Source organism: Aethalodelphis obliquidens, unplaced genomic scaffold, assembly GCF_003676395.1.
Source record: "Aethalodelphis obliquidens isolate GAN/ISIS:26980383/991018 unplaced genomic scaffold, ASM367639v1 scaffold5, whole genome shotgun sequence".
Classification (NCBI taxonomy): Eukaryota; Metazoa; Chordata; class Mammalia; order Artiodactyla; family Delphinidae; genus Aethalodelphis; species Aethalodelphis obliquidens.
The window spans coordinates 17,720,151-17,738,360 of NW_020837949.1; the positions used below are offsets into that span (position 1 = coordinate 17,720,151).

Consider the following 18,210-nt stretch of genomic DNA (forward strand, 5'->3'; position numbering starts at 1 on the left):
TCTGAGGTCGGTCTCTTGTAGGCAGCATATATACGGGTCTTGTTTTTGTATCCGTTCAGCCAGTCTATGTCTTTTGGTTGGAGCATTTAATCCATTTGTATTTCATTACAATACAGTTATTGATAATTATTCATTACCAATCAGTTGGTAATACAGTTAATTAATAATTAGTATAATTACCAATTAATTGGTAAGTAACATAATCACCAATATAATTATTGGTAATTATTGATATGTATATTCCTATTCCCATTGTCTTAATTGTTTTGGGTTTGTTTTTGTAGGTCTTTTCCTTCTCTTGTGTTTCCTGCCTAGAGAAGTTCCTTTAGCATTTGTTGTAAAGCTGGTTTGGTGATGCTGAATTTTCTTAGCTTTTGCTTGTCTGTAAAGGTTTTAATTTCTCCATCAAATCTGAATGAGATCCTTGCTGGGTAGAGTAATCTTGGTTGTAGGTTTTTCCCCTTTCATCACTTTAAATATGTCCTGCTAGTCCCTTCTGTCTTGCAGAGTGTCTGCTGAAAGATCAGTTGTTAACCTTATGGGGATTCCCTTTTATGTTATTTGTTGCTTTTCACTTGCTGCTTTTAATATTTTTTTTTGTATTTAATTTTTGATAGTTTGATTAATATGTGTCTTGGCGTGTTTCTCTTTGGATTTATTCTGTATGGGACTCTCTGCACTTCCTGGACTTGATTGACTATTTCCTTTCCCATATTAGGGGAGTTTTCAACTGTAATCTCTTCAAATATTTTTTGAGCCCCGTTTTTTTCTCTTCTTCTTCTGGGACCCCTATAATTTAAACGTTGGTGTTTTTAATGTTGTTCCAGAGGTCTGTGAGACTGTCCTCAATTCTTTTCATTCTTTTTTCTTTGTTCTCTTCTGCAGTAGTTATTTCTACTATTTTATCTTCTAGGTCACTTATCTGTTCTTCTGCCTCAGTTATTCTGATATTGATTCCTTCTAGAGAATTTTTAATTTCATTTATTGTGTTGTTCATCACTGTTTGTTTGCTCTTTAGTTCTTCTAGGTCCTTGTTAAACATTTCTTGTAGTTTCTCCATTCTATTTCCAAGATTTTTGATCATCTTTACTATCTTTACTCTGAATTCTTTTTTAGGTAGACTGCCTATTTCCTCTTCATTTGTTTGGTCTGGTGGGTTTTTACCTTGGTCTTTCATCTGCTGTGTGTTTTTCTGTCTTCTCATTTTGCTTAACATACTGTGTTTGGGGTCTCCTTTTCACAGGCTGCAGGTTCGTAGTTCCCATTGTTTTTGGTTCTCTCCCCAGTGGGTAAGGTTGGTTCAGTGGCTTGTGTAGGTTTTCTGGTGGAGGGGACTGGTGCCTGCGTTCTGGTGGATGAGTCTGGATCTTGTCTTTCTGGTGGACAGGTCCGCGTCCAGTGGTGTGTTTTGGGGTGTCTGTGACCTTAGTATGATTTTAGGCAGCCTCTCTGCTAATGCGTGGGGTTGTGTTCCTGTCTTGCTAGTTGTTTGGCATGGGGTGTCCAGCACTGTAGCTGGCTGGTCATTGAGGGTAGCTGGGTCTTAGTGTTGAGATAGATATTTCTGGGAGAGTTTTCGCCATTTGATATTACATGGATCTGGGACGTCTGTGGTGGACCAATGTCCTGAACTCAGTTCCCTCACCTCAGAGGCACAGGTCTGATGCCCAGCCGGAGCACCAAGACCCTGTCATCCACACGGCTCAGAATAAAAGGGAGAAAGAAAGAAAGAGAGGGAGAGGGAGAGGGAGGAAAAATAAAATAATAAAAATAACAAAAAAATAGTTATTAAAAATAAGAAAAAATAAAATGTAATAAAAAAAAAAAGAAAAGAAAAACAAAAAACAAAACCACAAATAATAAAAAGTGCTAAAAACAAAACAAAAAAAAAAAAAGAACAAAAAACCGCACAGACAGAACCCTAGGACAAATGGTAAAAGCAAAGCTATACAGACAAAAGCACACAAAGAAGCATACAGATACACACTCACAAAAGGAGAAAAAGGAAAAAAAAAAAAACCATTGCTCCCAAAGTCCACTGCCTGAATTTTGGGATGATTTGTTGTCTATTCATGTATTCCACAGATGCAGGGTACATCAGGTTGATTGTGGAGCTTTAATCCGCTGCTCCTGAGCCTGCTGGGAGAGATTTCCCTTTCTGTTCTTTGTTCACACAGCTCCCGGGGCTCAGCTTTGGATTTGGCCCGCTTCTGCATGTAGGTCGCCTGAAGGCGTCTGTTCCCACTCAGACAGGACGGGGTTAAAGAAGCAGCTGATGAGGGGTCTCTGGCTCACTCAGGCTTGGGGGAGGGAGGGGTATGGACTGCCGGGCAAGCCTGCAGTGGCAGAGGCCAGTATGTTGTTGTAACAGCCTGAGGTGTGCTGTGTGTTCTCCCGGGGAAGTTGTCCCTGGATCATGGGACCCTGGCAGTGGCGAGCTGCATGGGCTCCCAGGAGGGGAGGTGTGGATAGTGACCTGTGCTCGCACACAGGCTTCTTGGTGGCTGCAGCAGCAGCTTTAGCATCTCATACCCGTCTCTGGGGTCCGCGCTGATAGCCGTGGCTCGCGCCCATCTCTGGAGCTCATTTAGGTGGTGCTCTGAATCCCCTCTCCTCGTGCACCCTGAAACAATGGTCTCTTGCCTCTTAGGCAGGTCCAGACTTTTTCCCGGACTCCCTCCCGGCTAGCCGTGGTGCACTAGCCCCCTTCAGGCTGTGTTCACGCAGCCAACCCCAGTCCTCTCCCTGCGATCCGACCCAAGCCCGAGCCTCAGCTCCCAGCCCCACCCACCCTGGCGGGTGAGCAGACAAGCCTCTCGGGCTGGTGAGTGCTGGTTGGCAGCCATCTTCTGTGCAGGAATCTGCTTTGCCCTCTGCACCCTTGTTGCTGTGCTCTCCTCCGCGGCTCCGAAGCTTCCCCCCTTCCGCCACCTGCAGGCTCCGCCCGCGGCTTCCTAGTGTGTGGAAACCTTTCCTCCTTCACAGCTCCCTCCCAGAGGTGCAGGTCCCATCCCTATTCTTTTGTCTCTGTTTTTTCTTTTTTCTTTTGCCCTACCCAGGTACGTGGGGAGTTTCTTGCCTTTTGGGAAGTCTGAGGTCTGTTGTCAGCGTTCAGTAGGTGTTCTGTAGGAGTTGTTCCACATGTAGATGTATTTTTGATATATTTGTGGGGAGGAAGATGATCTCCATGTCTTACTCCTCCACCATCTTGAAGGTCCTCCTGTCTAAGAAATTCCTGATCCCTTCTATTCTAAATTATAATCTTGCTGGGTAGAGTATCCTAGGTTATAGGGTTTTCCCTTTCAGGACTTCGAATATATCATGCCACTCCCTTCAGAGTATCTGCAGAGAAATCAGCTGATAGTCTTATGGGAGATTCCTTGTAACTGAGTTCTCTTTTTATCTTGCTGTCTTTAGAATCTTTTATCTTTTAACTTTTGCCATTTTAATTATGCTGTGTCTTGGTGTGGGTCTGTTTGTGTTCATCTTGTTTGGGACCCTCTGTGCTTCCTGTACCTGGATATCTGTTTCCTTCTCTAGATTTCAGGAAGGTTCAGCCATAATTTTTTTCAAATACATTTTTGATCCCCTTTTTTCTTTCTTCTCCTTTTGGCATCCCTATTATGCATATATTGGAACACTTTATATTATCCCATGGGTCTCGTATACTGCTTTTTTTTAATTTGTCTTTCTATCTGCTTTTTGATTGAGTGATTTCCATTATTCTAGCAGATCAATTATTCATCTGCATTATTCAGTTTGCTATTTTATTGCCTTTAACTCAGCTTTTGTCTTGGCAAATGCATTTTCTAATTTTACTTGGTTACTCTTTATAGTTTCTAGTTCCTTTTTACAGTAATCTGCATTTCTATCAATAGCCTTTCTTAATTCCTTCAGTATTTTTATTATCTCCTTTTTGAACTCAGAATCTAATAGACTAGATAGATCTATTTCATTGTTCTTTCAGGGTAAATTCTCTTGATATTTTAATTGGGAGTGGTTCCTCTGCTTCTTCATTTTACTTATAGTCCTCTGACTCTGTGAGTTTAGAAGAAGCAAATATCTATTGTGGTCTTGAATGGCTGTTTTTATGTGGGAGCATCCTGTGTAGCTTGCATGAGTCTAATATTTTAGGTTTGAGGGCTGTTTTTAAATTTTTTCCAATATTATAGCTTGTTTTTTTTCCTCTTAATGGGTCTTTCAAAGGGCAAACGCTGTTATTTTGATAAATTCCAACTTATCAAGTTTTCTTTTATGGATCATGCTTTTTGTCCAGCTCTAGATTCTGAAGATTTTCTTTTTTTCTAAAAGTTTTATAGGTTCATGTTGTGCGGTTAAGTTCTATGATCTATTTTGAGTTATTTTTTTGTTTAAGGTATGAGTTTAGGTCAAGGTTCATTTTTTTGGCCTGTAGATGTTTAATTGCTGCAGCAAGATTGGTTAAACAGGCTTTTTCTGCTCCATTGAGTTGCTTTTGCTTTTTTGTCAAAACTAGTCAAGGATATTTGCATAGGGTCTATTTCTTGGTTCTTTATTTGGTTCCATTGATGTGTATGTCTGTTCCTCTTCCCATACTATATTCTCTTAATTATTGTAGCTATATTAAAGGTCTTTAAATCAGATAGACTGATTCTTTCCACGTTATCTTTCTTTTTCAAAATTGTTTTTGCTATTTTAATGCCTTTGTATATATATTTTAGGATAATCTTTTCTATATCTACAAAAAATCTTGCTGGGATTTTGATAGGAATTACATAAAACTTGTATGTCAATTTGGGAGGAACTGACATCTTTACTCAGTTGGGTTTTCTAATCCATGAACATGCTGTGTGTGTCATTTTTCTGTTTTGAATTTCATTTCTTTATTATTCCCTTCCTTTTACTTGCTTTGGGTTTATTTTGCTCTTCTTTTTATAGGTTCTTACAGTTGGAGCTTATTGGTTTGAGATTTTTCCTCTTAATGTATGTGTTTAGTTCTATAAATGTCCTTCCCAGCCCTGCTTTAGCTGCATCCCACAAATTTTGATATATTGTCTTCATTTTCATTCGTTTCAGTATATGTTTTTATTTCCTTTGAGACTCATGAATTGACTCATGAATTGTTCATAAGGATGTTGTATAATTTTCAAGTGTTCATGAGTTTGTCTGTTATCTTTGTGCATTGATTGCTAGTTTGATGCCATTGTGGTAAAAAAAATATGATTTATATGATTTAAATTCTTTTAAATACGTAGAGGCTTGTTTTATGGCCAGGATATAGTCTATCTTGATATATGCTGCATGCATACTTGAAAAGAATATATATTCATCTGTTGTTGAGTGGAGTACACTATAAACGCAAATTAGATTTTGTTGGTCAGTGGTGTTGAATTCTTTTACATCCTTATTCCATTTCCATCTAGTGATTTGATCATTTGTGGATCTGTCTATTTCTCCTTTCAATTTTTGCTTCACATATTTTGTAGTTCTATAGTTTTGTGCATACACATATAAGATCACTATGTGTTCTTAGTTGGTTGACCTTTTTATCGTTGTATAATGTCCCTCTCTGTCTCTGGTAATTTTCTTTGCTCTGAAACCCACTTCATCTTATATTAACATAGTCACTCCTGCTTTCATTTATTGTTTTCATGATATATTGTCTTCTATCCTTATACTTTCAGCCTGCCTACACTGTCATATTTGAAATGAGTTTCTTGTGGACTGCATATCACTGGGTAATATTTTTAAATTCACTTTTCTAATCTCTGTCTCTTAATTGTTATATTTAGACCATTTACATTTAATGTAGTTATTGTTATCTTAGGACGTTAGCCTGCCTTTTTGTTTTGTTTCTGTTTGTTCTCAGGTTTTTCTCATTGTTTTCTTTTTCCTGCCTTCCTGTGAATAATGTGAATATTCGAGGGAATTCCATTTTTATTTATCTATAGTGTTTTTGAGTGTATCTTTTTGAATAGGTTTTTGAGTGGTTACTCTAAATATTACATATGGATAACTTATATCTCATGGTGTAATTTTACCAGTTTGAGTGAAGTGTAGATATCTTACCTCCCTTTATCTCCCTTTACCTTCTAATATTTATATTTGTCTTAAATATTCCCTTTACATACATTTAGAACCATATCAATGTTATAATTTTTGCTTCAACCATCAAAATATTTTACAAAACTGAAGAAGAGAAGGAAATCCCATTATATTTACCTGTACATTTGCTCAGTATGTTATTTATTTCCTGATGTTCCTCCTTTAATTATTTTCTATCTGTTGAGAAAAATTCCATCAGCCATTCTTTTAGTGTAGGTCTTTTAGTGAAAAATTCTCTTAGTTTTCCTTCATCTCAACATTTCTTGAGTTCTCCTTTATTTTTGCTGGGTGTAGGATTATGGGTTGACAGTTTCTTTCTTTCAATAGTTGAAAACATCGTGCCACTTCTTCTAGCCTCCATAGTTTTTTAAAAATATTTATTTATTTATGTACTTGGCTGTGCCAGGTTTTAGTTGTGGCACGTGGGATCTTTGTTGCCATGTGCAGGATCTTCATTGCAGCATGCAGACTCTTAGTTGCGGCATGTGAACTCTTAGTTGTGGCATGCATGTGGGATCTAGTTCCCTGACCAGGGATTGAACCTGGGCCCCTTGCATTGGGAGCGTGGAGTGTTAACCACTGGACCACCAGGGAAGTTCCATAGCCTCCATAGTTTATGATGAGACAGATTGTTTTTCCCTATAAATAAGGTGCCATTTTTCTCTGGCTGCTCCAAGAGTTTTTCTTTTTCTTTAGTTTTCAGAAGTTAAATTTTGGTGTATCTGGACTTCCCTGGTGGTGCAGTGGGTACGATCTGCCTGCCAATGCAGGGGACATGGGTTCAGTCCCTGGTCCGGGAAGATCCCACGTGCCGCAGAGCAGCTAAACCCATGCACCACAACTGCTGAGCCTGCGCTCTAGAGCCCATGAGCCACAACTGCTGAGCCCAGGTGCTGCAACTACTGAAGCCCGCATGCCTAGAGCCTGTGCTCTGCAACAAGAAGCCCGTGCACGGCAACAAACAGTAGCCCCCGCTCGCCGCAACTAGAGAAAGGATGTGTGCAGCAACAAAGACCAACACAGCCAAAAAAACACTTTTTTTATCTGGTATATCTTGGCATGGATTTCTTTGGGTTTATCCTGTTAGTGGTTTGCTCAGCTTTTTGATCTGTAGGTTTATGTCTCTTGCCAAATTTGGAGTACCTTTGAGTACCTTCTCAGCCTTGCTGTTTTCTCCTCTCTTCCTGGGACTCTGATAATATGAATGTTAGATCTTGTTTTATAGTCCCACAGGTCTCTGAGGCTCTGTTCATTTTATTTCCAGTCTGTTTTCTCTCTGATGTTCAGGTTGGGTTATTTCTGTAGTTCTATCTCTTCCAGTTCATAGATTCTTTCCTCTCTCCCCTCAATTGTGCTGTTGAGTTCAGCCACTGAGCTTTTCATTCCAGTTATTGTATTTTTCCATTCAAAAATTTCCCTTTGGTTATTACCTTCTGTTTCTTTCTTTCCTTCTCTGTCTACCCGCCCCCACTTTTTTTTTTCCCCACTGAGGCTTTATATTTTCTTTCATTTGTTTCAAGTGTGTTTGTGTTTGTTGAAGCATTTTTTATCATGACTGTTGTAAAAATCTTTTTCAGAAGATTCTATCGTCACTGTCATCTCATTGTTTGCATTTACTGATTATTTTTTCTAATCAATTTTAATCTTCCTGGTTCTTGGTATGATGATTTATTTCTGATTAAAACATAGACATTCTCATATTATGTTATGAGACTCTGGATCTTATTTAAACCTTCTGTTTTAGCTGACTGTTTGTAACTCTGCTGTAGCAGGGGTGAGACCTCATTACTGACAGATGGAAGCAGAAGCCCAGATTCCCCACTTGGACTCCACTGACACCAGAGGGGAGGAGCTTCTCATTCCTGCTGGACAGGTGTGGGAGTTTCATTTCCCCATGTAGCCTCCACTGATACTGAGGTAGAGGTGGTCTCATTACTGCTGGGCATTGGTAAAAGTTCTGACTCTCCACTAGATCTACTCTGACACCACCATAGTGGGGAGGGGGAAAGACACCTCATTTTTGTCCAGTGGGTGTGGAAGTCTAAGCTCCCCACATGGTGTCCAATGACACCCTGGGGCGGGGGTCTTTACAGGCCAGTGGGGATGAAAGTCCTGACTTGGTACTTGCCCTTCTTTGACACTACCTACAAGGGGGGTTGAGAGGCCTCATTATAATCTTATAAGAGTGGAAGTCTAGACCTCTCCCTCTGCTTCTGCTTATGTGGGTGGGAGTGGAGCCACTGTTTATCCGTAGTGTTTGGCTGGAGTAGTGCAGTTTTTATCTAAATGTTTTCTATTTTGGTAGGTCATCCTTTTCCTGGTAGGTCTTTTGGTATAATGCAGGCTTTTATTGTCTTTCTTTTTTTCTTGGTCTGTGTCCATTGGTGTTTCTATGTTGGTGGCTTCTTCAGCTCCAGTTCTTGGATATATGAGGCAAAAAGAAAACCCAGGCCACTCACCACTGTGTTACCATTCTTTGGCTCTTGAGGTCCCTAGCTAGTCTGCCTTCTTTTCTGTACCTTTCAAAGTTATCTTATGTTTGTTTTTTTTTTTTTTTTTTTTTTTTTGGTTCATGGGCCTCTCACTGCTGTGGCCTCTCCCGCTGCGGAGCACAGGCTCCAGATGCGCAGGCCCAGCGGCCATGGCTCACGGGCCCAGCCGCTCCGCAGCACGTGGGATTCTCCCGGACCGGGGCACGAACCCGCGTCCCCTGCATCGGCAGGCGGACCCTCAACCACTGCGCCACCAGGGAAGCCCCTTATGTTTGTTTTATATGTAATGTCTAGGGTCTTTAATTGTTTTTAGTGAAAGAGTAGGGAAAATACATTTTACTTCATCTTCCTGGAAGTGAAAAAACTCTCCAATTTGAAAATTCTCAAGAATTTTCATCATTCCCAGATGGAATACCAAACATGAGATTTATTCCTCCATGTTTGACGTCTGACCAATGTTTGATCAGAGATACATTTAAGAGATGTAAATCATTTTGCTAATATGCTATTGATTAGTAATCCACCTATATATACCCTATTAATTTTCACATAAGAACAAAACAGTTTAAGTTCCAGTCTTATAATTATATTCAGATTTTATATCCTTAAGCATGATAATTCTGCAGGCTGTTTCAATAAGTTAAGTAGTCTTTCTTTAGTCGAAACTTGGATTGATGCCTAAAATGGTTTAGCAAAGGTGTGATCTTTTCATTCTTTGCTTATTCTTACTCTACCCTGTAATCATGTAATAGTATGTCAGTGTGTTGAGCCAGTCAGGTAAAGGATATAGAAAACAGAGAAAAGGCAGCCATAAAGAAATAAGTTGTAAGAGCAAAAAATATCAATTTTGATGATGTTAAATATGTAGTGAGATCATCTGTTAAGAATGGTTTTGCTTTTGGCTTTCCTAATTTTTCTTATTTCCACCTATACCTATATTAGATACTTCTGGAAAGTGTCCAGCCCAGGCAAAATTTTCCCTTCCTGGGAACTGCCTCTAGCTCCACAAGGGTAAGGGCTTCAGTCAGCCATGTTTGCAACTATTTGACCTCTACCCACTGGAATAGTTGCCAGTCAGATTATCTTTCCTATAATTTAGAATTGGGAATGACAGATAGTGAGTCAGTCTTTTAAGTGAAACTGCTGTAGGGTACAAATTTGTGAGTCAGGGGTGTGAAGACTTTTCTGCAGAGAGAGAAAAGCAGAGACTGAAGACGGATAGCTTTCCATTCCCAGTTCCAGGCCTTTCCTGAATCGTGCCTGAATTCATTCTCTCCCTTGTTTCCATGAATAGCCTTATATTTTCTTACAATTCTTCCCCCCTACCCTAATTTATGCTTTTGATTAAGCTAGCTTGAATTATTTTGTTACATGTAACCAAAGAGTTCTTAATTAATAAAGACTAGCATTTATTTATACCTTCAGGTTCCGGCCAGACCACAATGAGTACATGTCTAGGTTCAAAGCATATAAGGAATCTCTTGTGAAGATAATGCCTAAAAATCAAGCAATGGCCGAATTGTCACCTCTCAGACCCCTTGCTTATATCCAGATTCTCAACTCCTCAGTTTCTTTGCCTAGGTCCATTGTATTTTGTTATTCATTTTCTGATTTTTGATTTTGCTGATATTATCATACTTGATCCCTTGTTTGCCTGTACTGTTTGCTTCTCTCATATTAGCTGACCTATTACATTCAATTTCTTTCAGGCACTATCTTCTCCAGCATGATAGCTACCCCATCCCACTAGAAACTGCCACCAATTGCCTATTTTTGTAGTTTTTATTACTTTGATGATTGTACAGCAAAGAAATAGGCATTAATAAAAATTTAGAAAAAAATCAGGAAGAGGAGTATCATACTCTGCCAATACTCTTCCAATGGTTACGATAATCACTGTTGAGAATATATACTTCCAAAGTTTTTTTCTAGGCATATATGCGTTTGAGTATGTACAGTATGCACACATTAAATATATATACATCATATATAAATGCAACCATACCAAATCAGACTGGTCTGCAGCTTTTATTCACTTATATATTGTGAACATCGTTTCATGTTAAAATATACACTGATATATTTAATAGTTACATAATCTTTCACTTTATGGATGTACTATAATTTATTTAAGCAATCTTCTATTGTTGGACATTTAGATTCATTTTTCTTTCTCTTTGGCTCTTATAAGCAATACTGAAATGAACATCACTACAGAAATCTTCGAGCCCTTTCCTAGGTTTTTTTCCTTAGGATCAGTTTCTAAAAGTGGAATTTCTTAGTCAAAACGAACGTAGATATTACAGATTTTTCATATATTTTTGGATTGCCTTCCAGAAATTGTACCCATTTATATTCCAACAATCAGTGAATGAATTCTTCCATTGATAGACAAAAATGAAGAGAATTTCATTATTGTTTTAATTTTCACTCCTTGGATTTAAGTGAGATCGAACATTTTAAAATGATCATTGGCCATTTTTTTCTTCTTTCCTTTTGTGAATTTCTGGTTCATAGCCTTTGCCCATTTTCCTATTAAAATATTCATAATTTTATCATTGATTTGTAGGCAGTCTTTGAATATTAAGTATATATTGGTCCTCTGTTTTTCATTTATATTATGAAGAGAAATCTCAAAGCATGCTGATGAAGGACTCTGCAGTCAAAATGTCTAGTTAGGGTTGAATCCGATTGCTACCTATTGTCTGTGTGACCTTGAACAAATTGCTTAACCTTTTGTACTTCAATTTCCTTATGTGTAGAATGTAAAATGTGTTTGTGTGTGTAAACACAGAATAGTGTGTAGCACACAGAAATACTTCATCAAAATTTGTTGATAATATTAGTATTATATTTATTGTTTTCAGCTTGTCATTGTCTTACTTTTATTTATATGAGTTTCCTTTTGGCCTTAGTGATGGTTCTTTTTAATAATCTTGAAAAGAAATCTGGTCTTATCCTTCCTGCTTTCCTCTGAATATCAGTAAGCTGAAGTAGCTCCGGTTAATTATTTCTAATTCCGGTTGCCCCCTAGGATTATAAGGTTTAAACACACCTAAGAAATTTCAAGTCAGGCTGTGGTCATACTTTATTAATGCATACTTTATTCATAGATCCAAATTAATGAGTGGTTTCATGTAAACAAACAATCAAATAAGGCCTGAAAACGTACTCCCCTTCACATATCCAATGTTTTCTTAAGGCTTTGGGCCTTTCTCCCTTTGTCAAACATGGTGTAGCTGCCAGTATTTTTAAAAGCCTATGTTTGTTTCTTAGGATAATGAATTTAATAAGCCTTGTTTCCTTATAAAAGAGCATATGTATTAAATAGCTAAGAATGACAAAATTGTATTGACTTATGTTGGATTTGAAAGTTGGTTCTTGGATTGAGTATCTGTTTTCTCTGAGTAGTTTGCACATTTTTAGTGCTTTTCATGATGGGGAGCAAATACTGCAATATTTCTTGAGTTTCAGCTATTTTTTTTTATCACTGTAGATTCTTTTTTCATCATCTGTCCAGTTTACTCCAGGCTTCTTGATTTGGAAAGATGGACGTTCTTTCATATTGCTTTCTAAGTTGTACTGCAAATCTGGGGAGCAACCATAAAAATATGTATAGATATATAAACTGAATTGATTAAGCAATTACATATTGAGCATTATCTGCCAAACATTCTATCTAAAAATTCTTATCCATCTGAAGCTTATACTTTAATTATGAGGCAGAAAATAAGCAAACAAATAAGCTATCTATGTCAGATAATAAAAAATTTACGGGAGAAAATAAAGCTGGGAAGGGGAATAGAGAATTCTTTGGGGAGGGGCCGACTTCTGTTCTTAAAAAGGTGTTCAGAGAAGGCCTCCCTGTGAAGCTTCCACGTCAAAGGAGTTAAGGAACGAGACAAGCAGTCAAGCAGTCAATCAGAGGGAAGAGCGTTCTAGGCAAGGGGGAATAGTAAGTGCAAAGGCCCTGAGCTAGGAGCATGTTAGTGTGTTCAAGGAACACCAAGGTGGGACAAGTGACTAAAGCAGAATGAACAAAGGGAAAGATATAAGGTAATATGAGCTCAGATAGGTAACTTGGACTTAGTTCACATAAGGCCTCACAGGCCATTATAAGGATTTTGATTTTTACTGAGTGTGAAACAGGGAGCCACTGGAAGGCTTTGAGGAGTGTCACATCTGAGATTTGCTCTAAGAGGATCATGCTGGTTGATGAGTTGAGAACAGATTGAACAGGGGTAAGGGTAAACAGGCAGAGAGATTTCTTAGAAGGCTACTGAAATAATTTAGGAGAGAGGATGGTAGCTTGGACCAGGGTGGTGGCAGCTGCCGGAACGGTGAGAAGTGAGGGGGGGGAGGGAAGTATCCTGAATATATTTTGGGATTTTCTAATGACTTAGATGTGGGGTGAGAAAAGAAGAGTGAAATCAGCGGTGGCTCCAAAGCTTCTGTTTGAGGAAACAGAAGGATGGAGATACAGTGAAAACTATGCTAAGAGCATGTTAGAAATTCCTTCTTTATTAGATGATATGAAGGAATTATTTTGTTAATTGTGATAATAAGAGTATAATAACATTAAAATGTGTAGAAAACTGTTTTAAAAAATAAAGTTCATTTTAAAAGTGTTTATTCCATCCCATACCCATTAGGATGGCCATTGTCAAAAAACAGAAAATAATAAGTGTAGGCAAGGATGTGGGGAGATTAAAACCCTTGTGCAGTGTTGGTTGGAATGTAAAATGGTGTAGTCAATGTGGAGAACAGTATGGTGGTTCCTTAAAAAATTGAAAATAGAATTACCATATGATCCAGCAATTCCACTTCTGGGTATATTCCCCGAAGAACTGATAGCAACGTCTTGAAGAGTTATTTGTACATCCATGTTCATAGTAGCATTATTCACAATAGCCAAAAGGTGGAAGCAACCCAAGTGCCCATCGATGGATGAATGGATAAGCAAAATGTGGTGTATGTACAATGGAATGTCATTCAGCCTTAAAAAGGAAGGAAATTCTGACACCTGCTACAACATAGATGAACCTTGAGGACATTATGTTAAGTGAAATAAGCTAGTCACAAAAAGACAAATACTGTATTTGTCTTCCAAATATTTGATTCCACTTATATGGGATCCCGAGAATAGTCAGTCAAAGTAGGATAGTTGCCAGGGGCTGGGAGGAGGGAGGAATGGGCAGTTGTTGTTTAATGGGTGTGGCGTTTCAGTTTTGCAAGACAAAAAGAGTTCTGGAGATTGCACAACAGTGTGAATGTACTTAACACTGCTGAACTTGACACTTAAAAATAGTTAAGATGGTAAATTTTATGTCATGTGTATTTTAACACAATTAAAAATAATTCAATATACAGAGGTAGAGAGAGGGGGAAAAAAGAACCCTAAGTAAAGCCTGAAGGAAAATAGGTAGACATTTTAAAGGATGTAGCAGTGTTACTTATCATTATGATGCCTAAATTGATATGTAGACAGCATAAGAAAAAGTAGAATACACTTAGAATAAAAGCAAGAAATACATTATGCTTTATCTAGTTAGAGATACACACTGAACTATTTATGGGCAAAACAATATGATTTGCTGACTTTGCTTTAACTACTTTAGCAAAAAAAAAAAGCAGTGGGAATATAGATGAAACAAGAATAGCAGGATGCTGATAACTATTAAGGGTGGGTGACGGGCACCAGTGGTTCATTATTTTATTCTACTTTTGTTTATGCTTGAAATATCCACAATAATGCTTTTAAAAAAGGAATTATCCATTACTAAAAAGAAAGGAAACAGATGACTAAAGCACTCACTGAATTAAGCTAGTCTTGAAAGACAATGATTGAGGGTATGTATGATTACAATATCTGGCAGTGCTGGCAAATAAACTGAATTTACCTACAGTCTCTTGAGAAGCCATTCCTAGGCCATTCAGCAAATACTCACTGAATCATTATTATGTATCCGGCATTATGTTTGGTTTGGTAAACAGGTATGAAAAATATAGTCCTTGCCTTTAATATGCCAACAGTTGGGACTAGAGAGAGAGAAGTAAAGCATCAACTAGAATATTTATCTATAGAGATAAGGCAAGGAACCTACTAAAGGACTGCTGAAGAGGGACTTCTAGCCATACTTAGAGCTGGAAAAGGAAATATTCCTAATTCCTAATTAATCTGAGTCTTGATGCATAGCTATGTCAGCTAAGTAAAAAAAAAAAAGGGTAGTAATCTAGATAGTGGGACTAACATGGCACATTCAGGAAATCACAAGTATGGTTTAGAATGACTAGAAATCAGGTAGCTGTGAATAAGTGGTTCAAAACTAGAGATCTTGTAATAATAGTACTTTTGGGAGATTTCCTGAGACAGGAATAATTTGTGACTGGTAGATGCTTAATGTTTTAAAAATGGAATTGTTAGGAGGCCATTGAAAACTATACATGGAAGTGATATAATTAGATGTGCATTTTTGAAAGATCACGCCGGCAACCAGGAGGATGACAGGTTGACGAAAAGTGAGAGTTGAGGCAGAGAGACAAGTTAGGAGGCTAATGCAGTAATTCAAGGGAGGCAGAAAGGGAGTCTGAACTAAAGGAGCAGCAGTATGACGAAGAAATGCAGAGTCAAGAGAATCTTTGACGGCAGATTGATAGAGCTTCTCATTGTTGGATACCAAAGAGATGGAGAAGATTAGGATATGTCTTGGGCTATTATTTAGATAACAGGAGGACAGCAGTATTATTGATTGAGAAATGGAATGCAGCAGGAGGAAGAGATCTGCAGTGGGCAAGTTGTATTAGAAATATCTGTGAGGAAAAACAAGGATAATTCCAGTAGGCACAGTATGGAATTCAGAAGAGATGCCTATATTGATGATTAAAAAAATATGATCATGATCAGCAGTTGTTTGTTGAAGCTACAGGTATAGATGAGAGCGCTCAGAAATAAAGTATGTGGTGAGAAGAGGAGAGACCAAAGGATAGAATACTGGGGAATAGCCCACTTAAAATTCAGGCAGAGGAAGTGAAGCCCATGTAGGACACCAAACATGAATGGGCAGAGAAACAGGACTAAAAGAGAGAGAAGTTCCACAGATACGTCCGTTGGAATTGCTAAGTGAATGAAGGGAGAGAGTTTTAAGGCTCTGGAATTAACCAACAGTAGAGAAGTCAAGTATGATAGGAGCTGATGACTTTGGAAATAATATCATTGTTATGGTGAGAAGCTAGATTGTAGTAGGTGGAGAATTATACAGGTGAGGAGGTGAAGGAAAATTTATAGCCCTAAATGTATATATTATAAAGAAAGGGACAACAGCAAAAAATAACAAAAGATAACTCTCTGAAATGATTTACTTCAGTAAAAAAGAAGATTGTAGAATTTTTATTCATATGTCATCAAGATTCATCAGGACATGTTTAGAGATAATATAATAAAAAAGCCATGAGAATCTCAGCTCAGGGAAGATGGGAAAGATGAGAAACAAATTTTAAATTAAGCAGTGTGGTGGCAGCAGTGGGAAAAACTGAAAAACAAATCTCCCTGTTGCAGCAAAATTCTGTAAATACTACCTGTCTCCAATTTCTCTGCTCCTATTTTAAAATACACTTTAATTAGACTTGCACCTCTATCATTCTACTGAAATTTCTCTGATCAAGATCCCAAATAAAACCTCCATGTTGTAAAATCCAATAGTAAATCCACTTGACTTAATCAGAAGCATTAGACTTGGCTGCTTATTCCCTTCTCTTTGATACACTTTCTCACTTAGCTTCCAGGACAACACATTCTCTTGCTTTTCCTCCTACCCCAGAGGGGGCTTCTTAGTCTTCTTTTGTTGGGTTCTTACTCTTTTCCTGATCCATCCGTGTTAGAGTTCCCAAGGACTTGCTCCTTAACCCTCTTCTATATTTACACTCACTTAAATCTCATCCAGCTCCATGCCTTAAAATACTATCTATAGGCTGAAAATTCCCAAATGCATCTTCAGCCCAGATCTCTTCCCTGAATGCTGGACTCATATATCCAACTGCCTATTCAGTACCTCCACTTCAGTGTCTAAAAGGCATTTAAAAAGCAACACGTCTAACCTGAATTGCTGCTCCTCCACTCGATCTTTGCCATCTGGCGGATGAAAATTCAATCCAGCTAGTTGGTCTGGCCCAACACCCTGGAGTTTCAACAGTTGTAAATACCTGTGAAACCATTACCATAAACAAGATCTAGAGAGGATCATCCCTGAAAGATTCCTGATGCTCCTTTACAGTCCTTTCTTTCCTTCCTCCCTACTCTGTCCCTTCCTACTCTAGGAAACCTTCATCTACTTTTTGTCTCTATAGATTAGCTTGCATTTCATATAAATGTGATTTCATATAGTATTTACTTTTCTGTGTCTGGCTTCTTTTTCTCAGCACAGTGATTTTGAGATTCATCCATGTTGTGTGTATCAGCTCATTACTTTTTTATTCTATGATATGGAAAGGGCATCAATAACAAGGAAGTGATGGGAATAAGGAAATTAAATTGATTTTTCAAGGCTATATTAAGCAAACAGTTTTCTTCTATATTCAACTTATATAGAAATTAAATAAGACAAATACTTTACAGAGTCAGGAATAAAATGGCTGTCCTCTGTTTATAAAAAGTTCCCATAATCCAAATTTCGTAGGATTTATCAATATTAATGATGATACAGTGAAAGCCACCTTTGTATATAGTATTAAAATCCTAAACAACAACAAAAAAGAAAAACCTTCTGTTGGTATCCTTGTCTTCTCAGTCCAGATGGGAGTTTGTTTGCTCATAGGACACTTCAAGGATGTCACTTTGACACAGTTTCCATACAAATCATTGATTCTGGGCTGAATTGTTTCCTGGACCAGCCTCTCATCGGTTTCTAAAAAATATCTTTGTTGGTCTTTGCTAAGCCTCTGAATCATAGTTTGGGAGCTGAAAGAAATTAGGTACTCTGATTTCAATGTCAACAATGAACTATCTAATCAAGAGTAATGTAATGCCATGTTATATCTGTATTTTACATCTCACAGTATGCAAAGTATTGTTACAGATATTATCTTACTTGGGGCTCTCACCAGTCCTGTGATACAGGCAGGATGGCCAGTGTTATCCCCATCTTACATCAGAGAGGGAATGTAAGGGAATGTTAGGGAATCAGAGAGGTTAAGCTATTTGTTCAAGATAACATAGCTAATAAGGAGGGGCAGGTCTAGAATACATATCTTCTAACTCCACTACTTTATTACCTTCTCTTATGTTGATATATTATTTCATTTCTTTCCATAGATAAGTAATATATTTTAAAAAGTTAAGTCTAAATTAATCAATTCTAGATCCAAGTACAGGTATGGCCAAAGATGGTTTCTTAACCTAATTTTCTAGGTTTTGGGGGCAAGAGAGCCTACATATTTCAACAGAACCATTATTGAGCAGAAACCAAGTTCTTAGAAAAGAGGCCAAGGAAGGGAGAACAGGCGTACCATGTTTCCTCTGTTGTGCAAATTCATTCTATTCTCAAATACTTACAAATCCACTGTTCAGGTGGTTGTTCATATCATTATTCCTAGAGATAGGGAAACTTGCCAGGGGGGCTAGTGGTATAATAATTACCGG

At 37.9% G+C, this 18,210-nt stretch overlaps 2 protein-coding genes across 9 annotated transcripts in view; one reads left to right on the top strand and one right to left on the bottom strand.

Moving 5' to 3' along the window:
• Window positions 1–18,210, top strand: part of CYREN (cell cycle regulator of NHEJ) — a 127,774-nt gene that overhangs the window by 32,843 nt on the left and 76,721 nt on the right. The window lies entirely within an intron of this gene.
• Window positions 11,647–18,210, bottom strand: part of AGBL3 (AGBL carboxypeptidase 3) — an 85,838-nt gene continuing 79,274 nt past the window's right edge. The window contains 2 exon segments of the mRNA XM_027101846.1: window positions 11,647–12,060; window positions 12,063–12,166. Of these exon segments, the coding sequence (XP_026957647.1) occupies window positions 11,908–12,060; window positions 12,063–12,166 (257 nt within the window). The 3' untranslated portion in view covers window positions 11,647–11,907.